The 18056-nt window shown below is 40.3% G+C and overlaps 1 protein-coding gene across 4 annotated transcripts; it reads left to right on the plus strand.

The window, feature by feature from the left end:
* Positions 1-1365: 1365 nt before the first annotated feature.
* On the plus strand, positions 1366-14588 carry LOC131129139 (tudor domain-containing protein 5-like). Of its 4 annotated transcripts, none has more exons than XM_058072334.1 (18): positions 1366-1506; positions 2825-3068; positions 3163-3368; positions 4116-4401; positions 4536-4678; positions 4789-4872; positions 5222-5278; positions 5563-5725; positions 5809-5954; positions 6454-6668; positions 6745-6954; positions 7032-7098; positions 7457-7657; positions 7781-7915; positions 8003-8068; positions 8211-8310; positions 9709-9815; positions 9920-14588. In XM_058072334.1, exons 2-17 carry the CDS (start codon positions 2840-2842, stop codon positions 9786-9788), a joined length of 2388 nt encoding a protein of 795 aa, XP_057928317.1. In that variant the 5' UTR covers positions 1366-1506; positions 2825-2839; the 3' UTR covers positions 9789-9815; positions 9920-14588. The 4 variants fall into 4 exon arrangements, with proteins under 4 accessions (XP_057928317.1, XP_057928318.1, XP_057928315.1 ...); XM_058072335.1 differs by having other exon boundaries at positions 4248-4401; positions 8193-8310; XM_058072332.1 differs by having other exon boundaries at positions 8193-8310; positions 9920-14587.
* The last annotated feature ends 3468 nt before the right edge of the window (positions 14589-18056 follow it).

Raw genomic sequence — 18056 nt, forward strand, 5'->3', positions numbered from 1 at the left:
TTTCAAGAGTGATGAATTCTCAAGTGTTCGGGGATCATTTTTTTCGAATTTAACTAAAGTTATAAAAAAAAATTCACTTGTGAAATGAATGAATTTAACTAATTTTAACCATAATACGCCTTAATAATTATTATATATTAAGGAATAAATAGTTGGTTACATCATAGGTGAATCTGTTTCCTGAAGAGAAGTGATATCAGGCTGAATTAGATGGAGGAGATCTGGTGGAAGAAGACAAAGAAGAAGATTTAAGGATGACCTGAAAGTCTCCCAAGCAGTTCTTTCTCCGTCTGCAGCTTTTATCTGCAGGGGAGTAAAAACAAGTCTGATGTGTCACATGAGAATAAACAATCTCACAGGCGTATAAGTACATTTAATCTGGTCTGGTGGAACAAAGGATGCAAGTAAACATGATTTTTCACTTAGCTTTCTTTTTGCAATTGAATGCAATTTTACCAATTTAAATCAATATAAATATTAATGTAGCCAAATGAGAGAAGGCTGGGTTGGTCGGTTCCTTGTTTGTCATGCTTGCTCCCACACTAAGCATTTGGGCTGCACTCCATCCAGGCTAGTATAGCTAAACTTTGCCAAATCGCTATTATGACCTGACAACAACCATAACTAATGCCTGTTACTTGGGCGTGGCTTGCAGTGATGGAGCAGGAAGACGGTGGGTTCAATGCTCGCAGCACATTCGGAAGTTAGTGCCCCAGTGCAGTACCTAACCAAGCTAAACAGCACCTTTATGTTTGATGTAATTGTATTAGTGTATTGTCTATGTACATTGTTGAATTAATGCTCAAAGGGGTGCAGGAAGATAACGATTGTATTTAAGTAATTAAAGTTACACAAGTCTTAGAAGGTGTCTTCCACTGATGTGGTTTGTTGTTGTGTGTCTGCCTTGGCCTCGGTTGCCAGACGCTGCTGTAACTCCACTGGAAAGCTGAGCTCATCTTTGACAGAAAATCAAACTCAAGCACAACACAGCGCAGTCAGCAGAACCATCAAAGTGCACCGCAAATCTCAGCATGCATTTGCTGACAAATGAAATGGTTTCAGAGTCTATTTTGGTGACTTGATGTCAGTGTTGTCCCTGGTATCGATGCTATCGGTATGTGGATCGATCCACTCGTCTAGTCATGTAACAAGGACACTAAAACCAATGTAGACATGATGGTGTCAGGTTTTTATTGACATCAACGTGTATAGTCATATTTATGTAGTATTTTTTTACACGTTTCTATGGTTACAAATAAATTATTCATCTTCAGTAGATAATATTAATCTATTTCACCAAGGTTTTACGCACAGCGTGTAACTTTATTTAGCTCAAAGCTAGTGAATACATTGACCACTTGTTGTCAGCCTAACCCCGCCCACCTCTCGTGCTCACCATTATGGCGGATTTCCCGCGCCATAGCGTACTATACTCTGTTCCATTCATTTGCGTGTAATTGGCAGGCCCTATTAAGTCTAGTGTCCTTGCTCAACACACACTGACAGGTAGGTTAGCATGTCGATGGCGAAGATGAACATGCGAACAAAACAATTATTGATACGATTGTGCACGCTTGAATAAGTTTGATAAAGTATTATGGAACATAATTATTGATATTTTTGAAACCGAATCAAGTAGCAAATATTTATGTAGTTGTGAAGCTATAAGCTAATGGTTCGTGGGGGCCTTCATAATAGCGGTTGTCGACATAATATTTACCTGTCCCAGAGAACATTAAAACGTTTTTTGTCTACTTAAAGAACGTTGTTATTTTCGCTGTAATTTTTCCACGAAAATGTCACGTTTGGCGTATAGTTTCAGCTACATTAGAAGTAGGCCTGATCCATTTCCAATCAGCATATATGATAATCACGTGTTTACTTTGATAACAGCCATTTTGTCCTCTTTTGTGCCTTTTTTATATTGTTTACCAGTGTCTACGTTTTCATCTCAGACATCTCATGTAGCCTATAGATTGGATTGTTTATTTTGTTTAATTTAACTCTGCCCCAAAGCCTTATAGCACCCAATGATGATGAATTATTGTGTTCATACATGTTGTGTATTCAATAGTCTCTTTAAGTGGATTTCAACATTGTTCAAGCAATAAGTCATGCTCAGTTAATACAAAGATATTAATTTATACAGCTTAATAATACAAACAGTAAAAAAATAACCAAGCTATTTGAGAATAGACCACATATATACTTTGAGTATATATTTTCAGTCCACTTCTTGGTGTCCTCCAGCACAAAGGCCCAGAACATTGTACAACAATCCAGTAGAAAACATGTTTACAACTTCCTAAATACATGACATTGTTAGAGCCCTCTAGACATGAAATAGCATCCCTATAGTCACCTTTACACTCATATTACTCATTATAGAAAGTGTAACTAAGCCATTTAAGTGTTACTGTAAGCCTATGATTGTGTCTCCCCAAACATTAGTGTAGTATAATACCTATCAGTGTTTAGGGAAAAATATGTATCATTGCTTAAATATGCATATTTTAGTGTAATAATAGTTTGTAGGGAAAGTCTGCAGGGGAATCCTTATGTGTATGTAGGTGGTTTATTTGTTTACAGAACACACACAGGATGATAAATAACTCTGCTGTGCTGTTGAGGCATTCAGGCGCATTGCGTATTTCTGAGTGACAGGTGAATTTGTCCTTTTTTTTAAATTTAGGACAGCTGAAAAAAATTGCAAGTCCCACGTCTTTGATAAAAACGATGATGGTTTTGGGTTTAATATTTTGGAATAGATTAATGTCGAAAAACGAGGTTCCACGAGGTGATATTGTCTCCTGCTATTCTACAGACGTCATCAGATAAGATGAACCAGGACAACATTTTGGCAAATCTTAAGAAGGATGTCCGCTCCTTACTCATTTCATCTAAAATGGGTTTGGACCCTGACCAACTCAGACGGGACTACAACACCATGTTAGGTCATCCTCTACCTCTCAAACGCCTGGGCTTCAGAAACGTCATGGATCTGGTAACCAACATGCCTGATGTGGTGTCAGTCAACTTCAGAGAGGATAGCAGCATATTCTTGAAAGGTAAATTAAATATGTTTGCTCTTCGTAATGCTTTGAATAATTGAATTAAACACCTCAACAAGTCTTGTTGAAACGCTTTCCTCTGCCTCCACAGCTGTGAGTGATGAGTCCACCCGAAATATTGAGCAGCTGGTAGCTAAGCAGCGTACATCCAATGCGGATAAGAGAAGAAAAGAAAAAAAGTTCTTTTCACACCGCAGTTCTTACCAACCACCATCAGTGATTCTTCCCAGACGGGGTAGTGCTCCCCCGGCACTCCCCCCCCAGCTGAGGGCAAAATTACGCCTCCTCCTCTCCCAGGTATGACCACAGCGTTATTATTTATTTAGTTGTGCTTCCACAGTTGTATCCCCACCCAAAATGGAATATCAATCCAGATATTGCACCATCACAAATAAGATTAAGATTAAGTTATGCCAGTACAGAGTCAGTTAAGCAGTACAAAATACACAATATAGAAAAATAAACAATATAAACAACCCAAGTATTAACAAAATCAACAGTTTTTCCCCGAGTTATATACAATACAGTATGTGGATAATATGAAACGAGATGAGATATACAGTAAACCTCGGATATATCGGATTCTATTGTTCCCACTGGTTTTGTCCGATATAAGCGAAATCCGTTATATGCGTATACCGGAAAATGTCAGTTTTACGCATATATCGGATTTATATCCGGTATACCTGGACACGCAGGCAACGCTGCAAACGCTGCAAATGACGTTGTATAGCGGCCTGTCACGATTCGGCGAATCGGAGCGCCACGATGCGGCCATCCGATATATGCAGGGGAAATTTAATGGAAATGCATTGGAACGGGACTGGAGATTTTGTCCGAAATAGGTGAAATCCGTTATAAAAAATCCGATATATGCAATGAATTTTTATTGGAAATGCATTACAGAAAAATTGGTTCTTTTTTATCTGTCCGTTGTGAGCGAATTTCCGATATATCCGAGTCCGATATATCAGAGGTTTACTGTATGACCAGTCTATACACTGAGATCTACTCAGAAATACTCCAATCTTTCTGATGTTCCAGGGTCCTCTAAAGCTGTCAGAACTGGATAATTGCTTTTTGCGATGCTTTGGCTACCCTCTGCGTGTCCATGATTACGGCTTCTACTCTACCGGTGAGATGCTGCAAGCTGCTGACGATCTAGTCCTGTTCCAGCACGGCAGGTTTGGCTCCATCCTGTCCCTGAAAGACCAAATGCTACCCAAACCCCTGCTGAGAACATACGATGCCCAACTGAGCAGCACTGACGCAGCCAAGGCGGTTACTCCCACAGCTAATACAAGAGTCCCGATCCCAACTAAATCTCAAGGTATTAAAGTGAGAAAGATTGCTTTGGAAATGCTGGAATTAATCTGTACTCTGTACTTAATTAATCTGAAAGCCAGATGAAAAAAACACAATCAGACTGATAAGCGACAAACAAAAACCTCTGCTTCCTTCTAGTGGATGTGCCATCACATTTAACCGGGAATTCTGCCCACGCTGAGTCAACAAATTCCATTCCTAAGCCGCAAGTGATTGAGCAGAACCAAGAATCGGAATCTAAGCCCTGCCAGGAAAGTCTCTTTCATCAACATTTCCTAAAGGTGTGTTCACTTAGAAATTTGGCATACTAACCTGATGAACAATATCGGTCTTGTGCAGTCATTTTTATTCATAGCACTTTCACCCTTCACTCTTCTCTCTCTAATTCTAGCTGGAAGAGGACTTTCGCCAGCAAATTGTTGAGAATGGAATTGCTGGCACTATAAATCATGAGCTGAAAGAGAAGCTGCTAAAGGTTTGTTCACACTTTTCATTCAGAACACTTTTATTATAACTTTTATTGTGATCACAGTTAGCCACTGTTTGAGAAAGACCTTATCTGAAAACATCACTTGTGACATTTTTTCATTTATTTTTTTCATTTATTCCTTTTATTCTGTACATGTATGTGTAATATGTATAATGTAATATACAGTAAGCCCGCATTTATCACGATTAATTGGTTCCAGACTTGACCCCGATAAGTGAATATGCTCAGAATAGGATTTCTTGTTGTTTTTGATTCTGTCATCCCTATCAAATACATAGCAGTAGCAGTAGTAGTAGTAGTACTAGTCTTTCATATGAAACTTTTCATGATTTAGGTTGTCAGCCAAAGTGACTGTGGATTATCAGTCCACGATCTACCTGAAGAATATAAGGTAAGAATCACAGTTTCACAGGAAACAGTCCCAATAAAACATTAAATAATAATAATATTAAGAATAGGCGGGGTACACCACATTTGCAGGGCACATATTGTAAAATAAAGTCACAAATAAGAATCCACTTAAAATAATTATATTTTGCCAACAATACAAATTTGAAGGCTGCACATTTTGTATGTGGCACAAACATCCGTATAAGAACATAGTCAAGTGCAAAGTATTATAAAATTATAAACTGAGCTCATTCAGCATGTCTCATGTCGCTTCTTATTTTTCAGAGGCTTTTTGGTGAAGACTTGCCACTCAAAGAGCACGGCTTTGTCAGTGTCACCGAGCTAGTTGACGCCATGGGCGACATCTTCCACCTGCAACCCGCAGAGAGTGACGGTGGACACCACTGGATCGTAAAGAACATTCAGGACGGTGAACTTTCCCATTCAGGTAGATGCGTGCATCTCATTGATGGAAGATGACAGCTGAAAGCGACACTTTTTGAATCAAACATGTCGATCTATTCATCAAAGGACAGCTTGATGGTATAAATCAGTCACATGGGTGCCACTTTGGAGAGTCTCTTTGGGAAGGCGAAGTGGAAGATGACAATCACATTGTATCGGTGGACCAGGTTAAAAAGCCATTGACCAGCAACCATTCTATGAACCAAGAAAGGGTAAACATTATTCATTCATTCATTTTCTACCGCTTTTTCCTCACGAGGGTTGCGGGGGTGTTGCTGGAGCCTATCCCAGCTGTCTTAGGGCGAGAGGCGGGGTACACCCTGGACTGGTCGCCAGCCAATCACAGGGCACATATAGACAAACAACCATTCATACTCACATTCATACCTATGGACAATTTGGAGTGGCCAATTAACCTAGCATGTTTTTGGAATGTGGGAGGAAACCGGAGTACCCGGAGAAAACCCACACATGCACGGGGAGAACATGCAAGTGGAATTGAACCCTGGTTTCCTAGCTATGAGGTCTGCGTGCTAACCACTACCACCGCCGTACCGCCCGGGTAAACATTATACTTATCTTAAATAGGCAATCAAAGACAATGCTAGTATGCTATGTAGTAATGCAAATGTATGCTTTATAGGGTCAAATGTAGTTGTATGGAAAGATTATAGACATTCTGCTTTATTTGGTCTTTACGTTTGTTTTTAGCTGTCCGAGATGTGCCCTGCCGTTAAGGTTTACTGCAGCACTACTGTCCCGCTGGATGCCCTGCAGAGTCAACACCTTAAACAGCCGACTCAGCATGCCACTCGAGTGTTGGTAGAAGTCAGTGTGGAACAAGTGGAGTCTCCAGGGCTTTTCTATATCCACTTCAGTGACAGCGAGGAGGTCCAAGCTTTCGAGGACATGATGGTTGAGATGAGGTAAGTGGAGGATTAGGGAGTCCAAAATCAAAGATGAGCTTCATTTTCAGCACCGGTCTTCTTTGTTAACTTCTAGACGATGTTACTCCTCTCCTGAAATCTCAGATCGCTACCGCCTCCCAAAGCAATTTGTCAGACGGGGGCAGGTCGTCTGTGTGTCATCCAAGTCCATGTTTTTCTACCGGGGAGTGATTCATCAGGTTTTCAGCCCCACCAGGGTTGAGGTGTACCTCGTTGACATTGGCAGTATGATCACTGTGAACACAGCAGACCTGAAGTTTCTCAAGTTGGCATCGTTTATAAGATAAGTGTTTAAACAGTTATTGTTACAAAGCTACAGCTTTTCTTCTCTCTTCCTCTCAGGTCAAGTTTCTCCGCTGTCCCAGCGCAAGCTGTCCCGTCATCACTAGCTGGAATTAAACCAGCAACTGTAAGCTTTCCGAGTTATACATAGAAGCAGGGTTTTGTATTGTCATCATCCTGACAATGTTGTCTCTGGCTTACATCCCACTGACCGATTGGATTTGGAATTTCCTGCATATATTGGCCATATATCACTTAAGAAAGCATTTGACTTTAGAAATAAAAAGTGTTTATAGTGTCACATCTTTCATAAAACATTTAGCATTTCCCTTTCATAGACATCAGCTGGTAAATTAATTGAATTGGGTACAATCCAAAAGTTATTTTAGTGTTATATTTGCTGGCAGGATGTTTTGACAATAGGAATAAATGGAAAGTATCAAGCTGCAGGTAGCTCACACAGCTGGAGGTCTTCTCAATTGCAGGGGGTTTGGACTTCAGAGGCCACCGCTTCCTTTGTCAAACTTTGCAGTCATCGCACCCTAGTGGCCGCTCTGAATTGCTACACTGAAGATGTGCTCCAGCTCTACCTGTGTGACACCCACACCGACAAAGACATCTACGTCCACCAGGTCCTCATGAGGCAGGGATATGGGGTGGCCTGCAGCCCCTCAGCCAGTGCAGCAGTGAGTCATTTAAACAGTCCTCAAAGCTTGTGCAGCTTGTGTGTCAATCCTCTGCCAACTGAGTGAAATAGTGCATGTGGTACCTGGTGGTGTCCATGCACTCACATCTCATGTATTGTCCAGTTGTGTGTCCAGGTCACCCCTGTTAGTCTGTACCTGGGGGAGGGCACATTTGACCTGCCTGATGTTGAAGAGGAGGCCACTTTCAGCCTTCAACCAGCAGAAAAACTTCACCAGTCATCCATGGCTGCACCAAAGGTAATCCTACACGCTTCACCCCCCCCATTTTGAATCATTATTATTGTTTTAATAGACGATTGTATGAAAATATTCTTTCTGTTACAGCTCGAAGCCGAGGAGCCGCCTGCCTTAGAGTTTATTGAGGACATTGGCCTCAGCGTCAATATCCAGGTATGACTGCCGGCCTCACTGCGACTGCTTGCTTCAGTCCATCGACAGGCAACCACTTAATAGCCACAATTATTTCACTCTTTGGTCAAATGTTAGTATTTGTAAAATATCAATGTTTCCGTAGAACATTTCATTGACACAGAAAGAGGAGGAAAAAGCGCTCGTGGTCAGAGAAGCATCCACACCTTCTCTACCTCAGGCCCTGAAGACGCTGGCGCAACACCAGGACTGCACCTTTCAGGGTATACACACAAACACGCTTCGCACAATTGACCCGCATTATGTCTGATTAATCATTTGTATTATAACCTTCAGTCACCTGATACAGTGATTCCCAACCAGGGGTATGCGTACTACTAGTGGTATGTGAGCATTTGATAAGTCAATATTTGCAGTCATTTAATTTTAAGCCAAACAATAAAGTAGAATGTTTGTGCTACAACTAGTTTCCCCAGGGACACAATAACCTGTGGCACAGTTACACCAAAATCATAATACTTGTGGTGCATTTTACTTTTGGAGAATTATCAACCTGTTTATGAGGGAGGGGGGGTACTATTGGTACGACAAAAAATGTTGGGAAGCACTGGCCTAAAATACTGCAAGTCATGTTTATTTTTCATATGCACTAACATTTTATTCCATTGGGGAAAAAAAGTGCACTTCTCATGAAATTCAATTTTACAGTGACCCGGACACAGAGCAAAGCCTTAAATGACATTAGAGTAGTGGGTCGATGGATACAAAGGACATACAGGACATTTTTATTTTCATTGTGTTGCCTGCGGTGTGACGGCTGTACCTGCACTAAAATCCTGACACAGATTCAATTGGAGCTGGGGAACCGGAGCTCTTTGACCCAACAGGTTTATTTTACCTCGTGCATCCTGACGCTTACACAAGCAAAAAGCTGTTTACGTGTTTGAACAAACATCTTACGAGATGCAACATGATTTTGTTGGCTTTTACATGAAAAATGTGCCTGAAGAAATAGAGGGTGTGAAATTATGTCAGTCTTCACCAAACGGATAGAACTTATTTGAAATTGACCTTGTATAGCATTTTTCTTATTAATACACAGTCAATTGACTTCCTATTATGATTTATTTGGAAAAAGCTTTCAAAAATATTTTTTATCTGAAATGTAGTTGGGGCTGCACGGAGTGGTTAGCTCGCCTGCCCCACAGCTAGGAGACCCGGGTTCAATTCCACCCTCGGCCAACTCTGTGTGGAGTTTGCTCCGGTTTCCTCCCACATTCCAAAAACATGCTAGGTTAATTGGCGACTCCAAATTGTCCATAGGTATGAATGTGAGTGTGAATGGTTGTTTGTCTATATGTGTCCTGTGATTGGCTGGCGACCAGTCCAGGGTGTACTCCACATATCTTGCTATAGGCTGCAGCACCCCCGCGACCCTCGTGAGGATAAGCTGCAGAAAATGAATGAATGTAGTTGGCTACTTTTCACATCATTCCCAGCCATTTTTCTATTGTGGAGTTGCATCATCACCTCTCATGCAAAACAACTTAAAAGATGTATAAACCCGTATTTGGTAGTGAATGATTTAAGAAAACACCAGCAAAACTCCCTGTGAGGAAATACTCAATGACAGGAATGAAGCAAAACTCCCTTTTTAACAGGAATATTTCTGAAGCAAGAACCTCGTTTGGTTTGGGGCGCTAGCCTTCTGCCTCGACATGTTGACTTGAGATGGAAGTAGAGCAAAGATGGAAAACGGGGCTGACAGGTAAGAGCCTTCCACACAGCGGCTGCGATAATTGGGGGAAAAAAGTGAATCAATGGAAACGGAAACAACTTCTATGGAATGAATAACCTACTGTACGTTAACAGGTATCATGAACAGGTGAAGAAGAGGAGAGAGGAGATTAGATCCCGTTCATGCGCTGTATTTCTTATTGTGACTAGTTTTCAGTGGTCTTGTTGGATCTTGTTTTGATAACAGCATTTGTTCTAATATTATGTGTTCATAAACTAATACTATGTTGAATCGCTTTGACTATGGTTGAAGAAGTAGTTGAAGTTCAAGTGCATGATGCAAAACATGCATACTGACTCTACATCAGTGCGGTAGATGTTACCGTGGTTTGATGTGCATGAGTGACAAGCACAAGATGTTTTTACCGTTCATTTTGCTTCATTAGTCTTCTTTTAGTAGTGGTCGGCTCCGAAAATGCCGTTCTTATACAAGTAATTGGTTGGGAATGGCAGTAATGGCTTCAATGCTACTGTGGAAAGTTCTGGGTAGTTTATATTAATTTGAATCAGAAATCAGATTGGTTGATTAGAATGTTTGGGAGTGACAAAACTATGTTTTAAGTAGCTGTTGTCGTCATTGAATTTTGCTTTTTTGGACCCCAGTTATCCTCATTGGTCTGGGAAGTTTTAGCAACCCCAGTGAGAAAGGTTGGTAGTTGTGTTTGTTTGCGCGTTTTCTTCATTTTTTTTCTATAACTGCCTGTAGTGATCATAGTATAATTCATTTATTATATATTTTACTGTATATTGTTCAAATAAAAAAAGAAACATTACTTCTGAGATCAGAATTTGTTTACATTGAAATGGATGTAGTCGTATCCACAAATGTCGCGGTTCACCTTTTACAGACAAGCTGTTTTGCAGAATATGAACGTGTATTGTGTTCTGCTTCTTGATTAGCTAATTTCCTGTGCTGTAGAGGGTGCATAAATGTTCAATTGCTAGCAGTGTGACTCTGAAATACGGTATATTTGCAAATTTTATCCTGGACAAACACAATGTCGACAAAACGTTTGGCAACATCAAAGGCACCAAAAAAAAAGGAGAGGAAGAAGTAAAACACATATATGGGAAAATATGACAACAGTAGCAATATGATATAACAAGGATACAAAAACGCTACAGTACAGCGGAATGTCAAACCTTGTAGGTTAGTCATTAACATTCAAACTAAGGTTTGAACTGAGTGTTTAAACAGGAGAGAAATCTGAGAAAAGTGTATGAAAGTGTATGGTGAGGTGCTTCAGGGCTTGAAAACATATAATTGTAAACAAAGTTGGCTACGTCAGATTTCATTTAGTGCGGGCTATTTTGGGATTTTATCCCCCTGTGATAAACGAGGGAACACTGTATTTTGAAACATCAGTCCTATCGCGGCCCCGTACTGGTCCATGGGTGGGACTGGTTGGATGGATCCCTGTGTCAGGAGACGAAATACCAATTGGCACGTTCCACCATGGCTCTTCTTGCGTTGAGTATTACTAATTTTGATTAGGTTCTCTTGACTGATATTCCGTATTAATTATGTTGGACCGCATCATGATTTTAGTTCAAAGTCTGAATAGACTGAGCCACAGTTGTCCTGATTAGATGCCTTTGTTCAAACTTGACTATGTTTTTTTTTCTTCTTTTTTCAAAATAATGCCTTGCCTCATGAAACCACGTTTGCAAATAAAAAGCCCAGGTTTGGTGCATCCGAACATCAGCTGTACTGACGTGTTTTCACGGGCAGCAAAGTAGACGTCATTACTTACTCTGACTAGAATTGTGTTCATCTGTCTCTGTCCTGTTGACGTCAATGTTGTGTGTTTGCGTACCGCTACAAGTGATGCCAACGCCGCTCTCATCCAATTTGCGAGACAAGAGCATCAGTACTCCCTGCCTCTTACCTTCTTACTCCCCCCTTCCCCTGAAGCACTGAGTTAGTCCAAGTTTTATTTTAAAGTTTGTATTTGTTAAACCTGTAAATATGCAGAGGTATACTTAAATGCATGCAGCAACGTGTGATGTCTTTGTTCTGTCGATGACGCTTCTGTCAATGCTACTTGATCAGAAGTAGTAGCGCCCATTTCGTTTGTTTATCGCACCTACTGCTGGTTTCCTCTGTGGTTAACACACAATGTAGGAATAAATTGATCTTGTACGTTGTCAAACAAGTCTGCAGGTTTGTATCTGTAGCTGCACAAAAAAAAGATGGAAAAACATAATAGGTCCCATTTAAAGAATTAGCCCTCTTTATGTTAGCTTAAGTGTCAGGGGCCAGCACTGCTGATTTTGAAGGCACTGGGTAGATTAGATTGATCTATTGCAACACACATACGCTAGTGGAAGCAGTGCAACCAAGGGACACGCTACAAAATGATGATAATAGACTCTTGGGAATGAATTAATGTAATTTTACTGGACAAATACTGGAAATCAGTACTTCTGGTATTCGTTAGGCCAGCAGAAAAGGCTTTGCAACTAAAAAAAAATGCATCTATTTGTACAAATGAAACATGGAAAAAACTTCTGCGGGTTAAAAAAAATCCTTTAATATCACCCATAACACTCATGTCTTTGGCCGCAGTCACAAGTAAATAAGCAAACAATAGATTGTTCCAATTATGTCATCATGATACAGCCAATCATTGGGATGTTCCACTGTAATAACAACATATGTATATGTATGTAACACACATACATACAAAATTTCAGCACCAATGTGCAACATTCTCATTTTGTTGGTAATGCTCTGTGTTTGTGTGTGTGTGTGTGGATGTGCTTCTGGAGGATGGGCCTGGTCAGACAGACACACACATAAACTTATTATGGGAGGAAAGTAATGCGGTTGCAGGCCAATTAGCAGCATGTGTGCTGAATGGAGCGGAGAGATGCGGTGGCTTTGATTTATACTCTCATAAACTGGTGAAGAAGGTTTTTTGGAACAATCACTTGTGATTTTTGTTGCTTGAGGAGTAAATCTAAGAGTCAATCTAAACCAACCAAGAAAGAACATCGCCAGACAGTACGGATTAACAGATAGTGCTGTTTTCGTTATGTCTAATATCTAGTGGTGTGCAGTTAGGGCCAGCACAGCCTTCTCTGCTGGCCTTAAACACTATCTTAATCATTGATCTACATTTATGACTGAAAATCTACTATTTTTTTCCATGAAATTGTTTTTATTTATTCGCAACAATCTATTACTCATTCATTTAATCTCATTTAATAGCGCGTCTCTTTACTGCACTGCTTCCAGTCAAGTATGTGTATGTTAGATTTTTTTTTTTTGTGCGTCCAATCAGATTTCAGTTTGTGTGTGTTGTCATATCACTCTAAACCAGGGGTCTCAAACACGCGGCCCAAATGTGGCCCGCAGGACACTAGTTTAATGTTAGTGCAGCCCGCACAAGTTTGATATGGATGCTGTATGGTATCATGTACCCAGAAAAAATTATTACATTTGATTAATGTTCATGTTAAAGGTTAAATAACTGTTAATAGTTATCCTCCCTATCAGTGAGGAAGTGGTATGTTTTTGGCTATTTAAGTTTAAAGGAAATAACTTGAAGGCTACCGTTTAGGTCGCTAGCTCTCTAGTTTGCGAGTTAGCATGTGTCTCAAGATCCTGCAGTTGTGCAATATGTATGAGTATAAATGTGACTATAGTCGTGTTTTGTCATGTCTACAGGGCTCTAATAATGCTTTGTTCATTTTAATCTGAAAAAAATAATTTGTCTACCCACCAACTATATGTGGTTTCTTAAGTTTTTATTATTTGCCGTTTTATTATTATTATTATATTTATTTATTACTGATTGATTGATTTTCTTTATTCTTGATTTGTTTATTTATTTTTCATCTTATTTTGTGAAGAAAAATAAAAAGTAAAATATTTGAGAACAGTGGAATGTTTTATCAGAGCTTTTCTTGTAGAAAATTGGAACCAAAGCGAAGTTTTTTAAATGTTTTGGTTTTTAATAAATGCGTTTTTTTTTGTTTTTTTCCATGAAACTCCAAATAAAAGCTACATCAGGTCTGCGCTCTGTCACAAAGTTTAGACTAGTATATGGTAATGTGTGATACAACTGATTTCATGATAGTACTTGTTATTTTATTTGACTGTTGGTCATGATTGCAATATTTGTTTCACTTTGCATGTGTTTTTTTAATGAAATGCATCGCGTGGCATTACAGTAAAAGCATAATGTCTTCATTGCATAACATAAGTTTGAGTGAATTGAACTGCTGCCCATATCGGTATCGACCATTTGAGTTTGTTGGTCATTCCATTATTGTCCGTTGTTCAGATCATGCATTGTCAACAGTAGATGAATAACATCTGATACAGTTGAAAGGGAAAATAATTTACAAATCTATGGTCTTCCATCATCAAGTATACAGTATGTACCTGTTCTGCTGCATGAAGATGTGGCTTGTGTTGTTTGCCGGCAGCATCCGGCTGCAGCTGAGCCCCCTCCTCAGTTAATATGCAATCGCACACCCTGACACTTCCATTAAACCATATTTATAGCAGCCGCAAATAATCGATATGCAAATATGACGGGCTGTCCACATTCGCAGAATTGTCTTTGGTTCAGCCGTGTGATGCATCACACTGCAGTGTGTCGTCACAATAGAGACCACGTCCACCATCACTCACAGCATGACTTCCTCGCCATAATAATATATATTTTTTAATTATTTTTTAATCATCTAAACTCATAACACGCAAAAGGTATACCCAATAAATATACAAACATGTACTAATACAAGTTTAAAATGAACAAATATTTTTTGGGTTTTCCCATAATGCAAAACATTTAATTGGATTCAGCATTCAGCATAGAAAATGGTGGATGGTGCTGCAATGTTGGCAGTTCAAAGAGAGGCTGATGTCATTGCAGTGCCCCATTGGTTGTGTTGCTCAGACACAATGCTTATGGTAAAACGTAAACAAATATTTTTTTATTCGTATTGGTATATTTTTGTATATTTATTAGGTATACCTTAAAGCAAAGGAGAGCCGCACCACTGTGTAAACCGCAAGGTTCAAGGTTTAAGGCTTATACGTACACTGCATTCTAGAGTGGTTATATTTCAGCCAGTGGTTGTAGAAAACACTTGTCACAGTCCTATATTTTAGGCACATACAGCAGGAAAGCTATTGTGTATATATATAGAAAAATATCCAAACTTTTATAAACTGTTTATATGTGTATGTTTATATATGCTAACCATTGTCCATTGTTCTCTTGGATTATGTAGGTATTCCTAATGTGGCTGGCGAGTGTACAGCCTTCAATAAAGCGTTCTTTCTGATACACGCTGTCCCCTCTGGTGCATGACATTATAGGATTGTCTCACAAAAGACCATACATCATATCAGGCCTGAACAGACTTGCAGCTATTCTTACAGGAAGTGGCAGACACATTGACCAGTCCAAGTACAACTACAGAGGATTGGAACGGTAGTACCCATGGCAGCTTCTCATCATGTATTATATATAGATACATTGTGTAGAATGGACAGTTGTTGCAACTGTGAAGGATTCTCTATGCTATTGAGACAGCAGAGTCATGCAGCTTTCTGTGGGATTTAGTTTATGTGATGCTGGAAAAAAACAATGAAACTGCTGCTTTACTACACATGCTCACAGCTACAATATGTTGCATGGTCCTTGGACCCCCTGGATCTCACTATGATCTATTGGGTCCTCCTCATCAATTGTCTTGCATATTAAGCGTTGAAGCATTGAAGTTCCCTTCAATGTCAAACACAATTTGTTTCATTTGTTCCATCCTCTCTCGGTTTATTCTGAGATTCAACCACACAATTTGAGTGTGTTTTGAGGCCCGGTTCATCCTTGTTTGGTCAGGCAGGTCCACAAGTCGATATCTTGCTTGTAACAGTAAGTAGATTAAGAGAGCAGTGATTGAGGGCAAATCAATTACTGTAGCTTCAGTGGTTTGTGGGTAGGATAGGAAGTGGGGGTTGTTTGTCTTCCTGTCACATGGATTCTCTCACTCACGTCTCAAATCACATTGAAATGACATGTCGAGAACAATAACCCCAATGACCTACCAGTGTGTTCACGTGTCCTCTATAGACACTCCCATGAATGCCATCCACATCCTTGTTGTTTGGGGCTGCATGGTGGAAGAGTGGTTAGCGTGCAGGCCTCACAGCTAGGAGACCTGAGTTCAATTCCACCCTCTGCCATCTCTGTGTGGAGTTTGCATGTTCTCCCCGTGCATGCGCGGGTTTTCTCCGGGTACTCCGGTTTCCTCCCACATTCCAAAAACATGCTAGGTTAATTGGCGACTCCAAATTGTCCATAGGTATGAATGTGAGTGTGAATGGTTGTTTGTCTATATGTGCCCTGTGATTGGCTGGCGAAGACAGCTGGGATAGGCTCCAGCACCCCTGCAACCCTCATGACTATAAGCAGTAGAAAATGAAGAAATGAATGTAGTGAGTTGTGGACTCCTATAGACCAGCTACACACGGTAACCAGCACAGAAAGCTTTCTAGATCTTCCAGAATCTGCACCTATCCAGCTGTATTTTTTGGATTTCGTGGTTCCCACGAAAACGGTCTGTTTTTAATTTATTGTTTGTCTATATGTGCCTTGTGATTGGCTGGCAAAGACAGCTGGGATAGGCTCCAGCACCCCTGCAACCCTCGTGACTATAAGCAGTAGAAAGCACAGCACAGCACAGAAAGCTTTCTAGATCTTCCAGAATCTGCACCTATCCAGCTGTATTTTTTTTGGATTTCGTGGTTCCCACGAAAACAGTCTTTTGTTTTTAATTTATTCCACCCATGGCCCGCCTCCACGCTCTGTTGTGGTTGGTCACACTCCCAAATACTTAGGAGGACTTCCGGTGTTGTGCCGCTAGCAGCGAACACAACTTTATAGGAGTTATCTTTTTAACATATCGTCTTTTAACATACAGCCATATGTGTTTGAGCCCAAATCTGAAGTAGAGACTGGACAGTCCGAAGTTTCACAAGAAAACAGGTAACTTCAAGATGTCTCCCAATGGTAAGTAGCTTTTGCATTTTAATGTGGTCATGACATATTTTCTGTGTATAAAACGGTGTATAAATAGTCGGGAGAGACCCACTGATTGTGATGGGAAATGGCTGTTTGCACCTTCAGACTCTGTGAGCTTGTAATTTGTCCAAAGTCATCAAAATAAATCACTGGACTCCGGTCCAGTATTGCTAAAATGAATTAGCATTTTTACATTCTATCAAGCACATGCATATTGTAGTGACAACCAATCAAGACGTCTTCCTTTACAAAGCTCATAATGCTCAGTTTTTATGACATTGTCATGGGGCCAATGATTTCATATTGTGGTCACTTTGCAGTGTTAGCCGATATATACAGTAGTCGATCCGCCATCATCAAGTACCAAAGGAAAGTGTATGGGGGCGTCTTCTTTGATCCCTTTAGGGGTGGGCGATACTGTATATTTTGATATCGATCCGATACCAAGTACATGTAGCTCCAGTATGTTGATACCAATACTAATTTTCATTCATTCATTTTCTACTGCTTTTTCCTCGCGGGGGGTGCTGGAGCCTATCCCCGCTGTCTTCGGGCGAGAGGCGGGGTACACCCTGGACTGGTGGCCAGCCAATCACAGGGCACATATAGACAAACAACCATTCACACTCACATTCATACCTATGGACAATTTGGAGTCGCCAATTAACCTAGCATGTTTTTGGAACGTGGGAGGAAACCGGAGTACCCGGACAAAACCCACGCATGCATGGGGAGAACATGCAATGGAATAAATAAATAATAAATAATGGAATAAATACAAACAGACCGTTTTCGTGGGAACTACGAAATCCAAAGAAATACAGCTGGATAGGTGCAGATTCTGGAAGATCTAGAAAGTCCACAATTCAATACATTCATTATTTTCAATTCAATTCTTCATTTTCTAATGCTTATAGTCACGAGGGTTGCAGGGGTGCTGGAGCCTATCCCAGCTGTCTTCGCCAGCCAATCACAGGGCACATATAGACAAACAACCATTCACTCTCACATTCATACCTATGGCCAATTTGGAGTCGCTAATTAACCTAGCATGTTTTTGGAATGTGGGAGGAAACCGGAGTACCCAGAGAAAACCCACGCATGCACAGGGAGAACATGCGAACTCCACACAGAGATGGCCGAGGGTGGAATTGAACCCTAGTATCCTA

This window comes from Doryrhamphus excisus, chromosome 5 (assembly GCF_030265055.1).
Source record: "Doryrhamphus excisus isolate RoL2022-K1 chromosome 5, RoL_Dexc_1.0, whole genome shotgun sequence".
Classification (NCBI taxonomy): domain Eukaryota; kingdom Metazoa; phylum Chordata; class Actinopteri; order Syngnathiformes; family Syngnathidae; genus Doryrhamphus; species Doryrhamphus excisus.

Excerpts from the sequence above, each read along its gene's own strand:
- LOC131129139 (XM_058072332.1), top strand. The coding sequence starts at position 2,840 with ATGAACCAGGACAACATTTTGGCAAATCTTAAGAAGGATGTCCGCTCC. Across the intron at positions 5,726-5,808 it reads CGGTGAACTTTCCCATTCAG|GACAGCTTGATGGTATAAAT; the intron begins GTAGATGCGTGC and ends TATTCATCAAAG. Across the intron at positions 7,099-7,456 it reads CTGGAATTAAACCAGCAACT|GGGGTTTGGACTTCAGAGGC; the intron begins GTAAGCTTTCCG and ends TCTCAATTGCAG.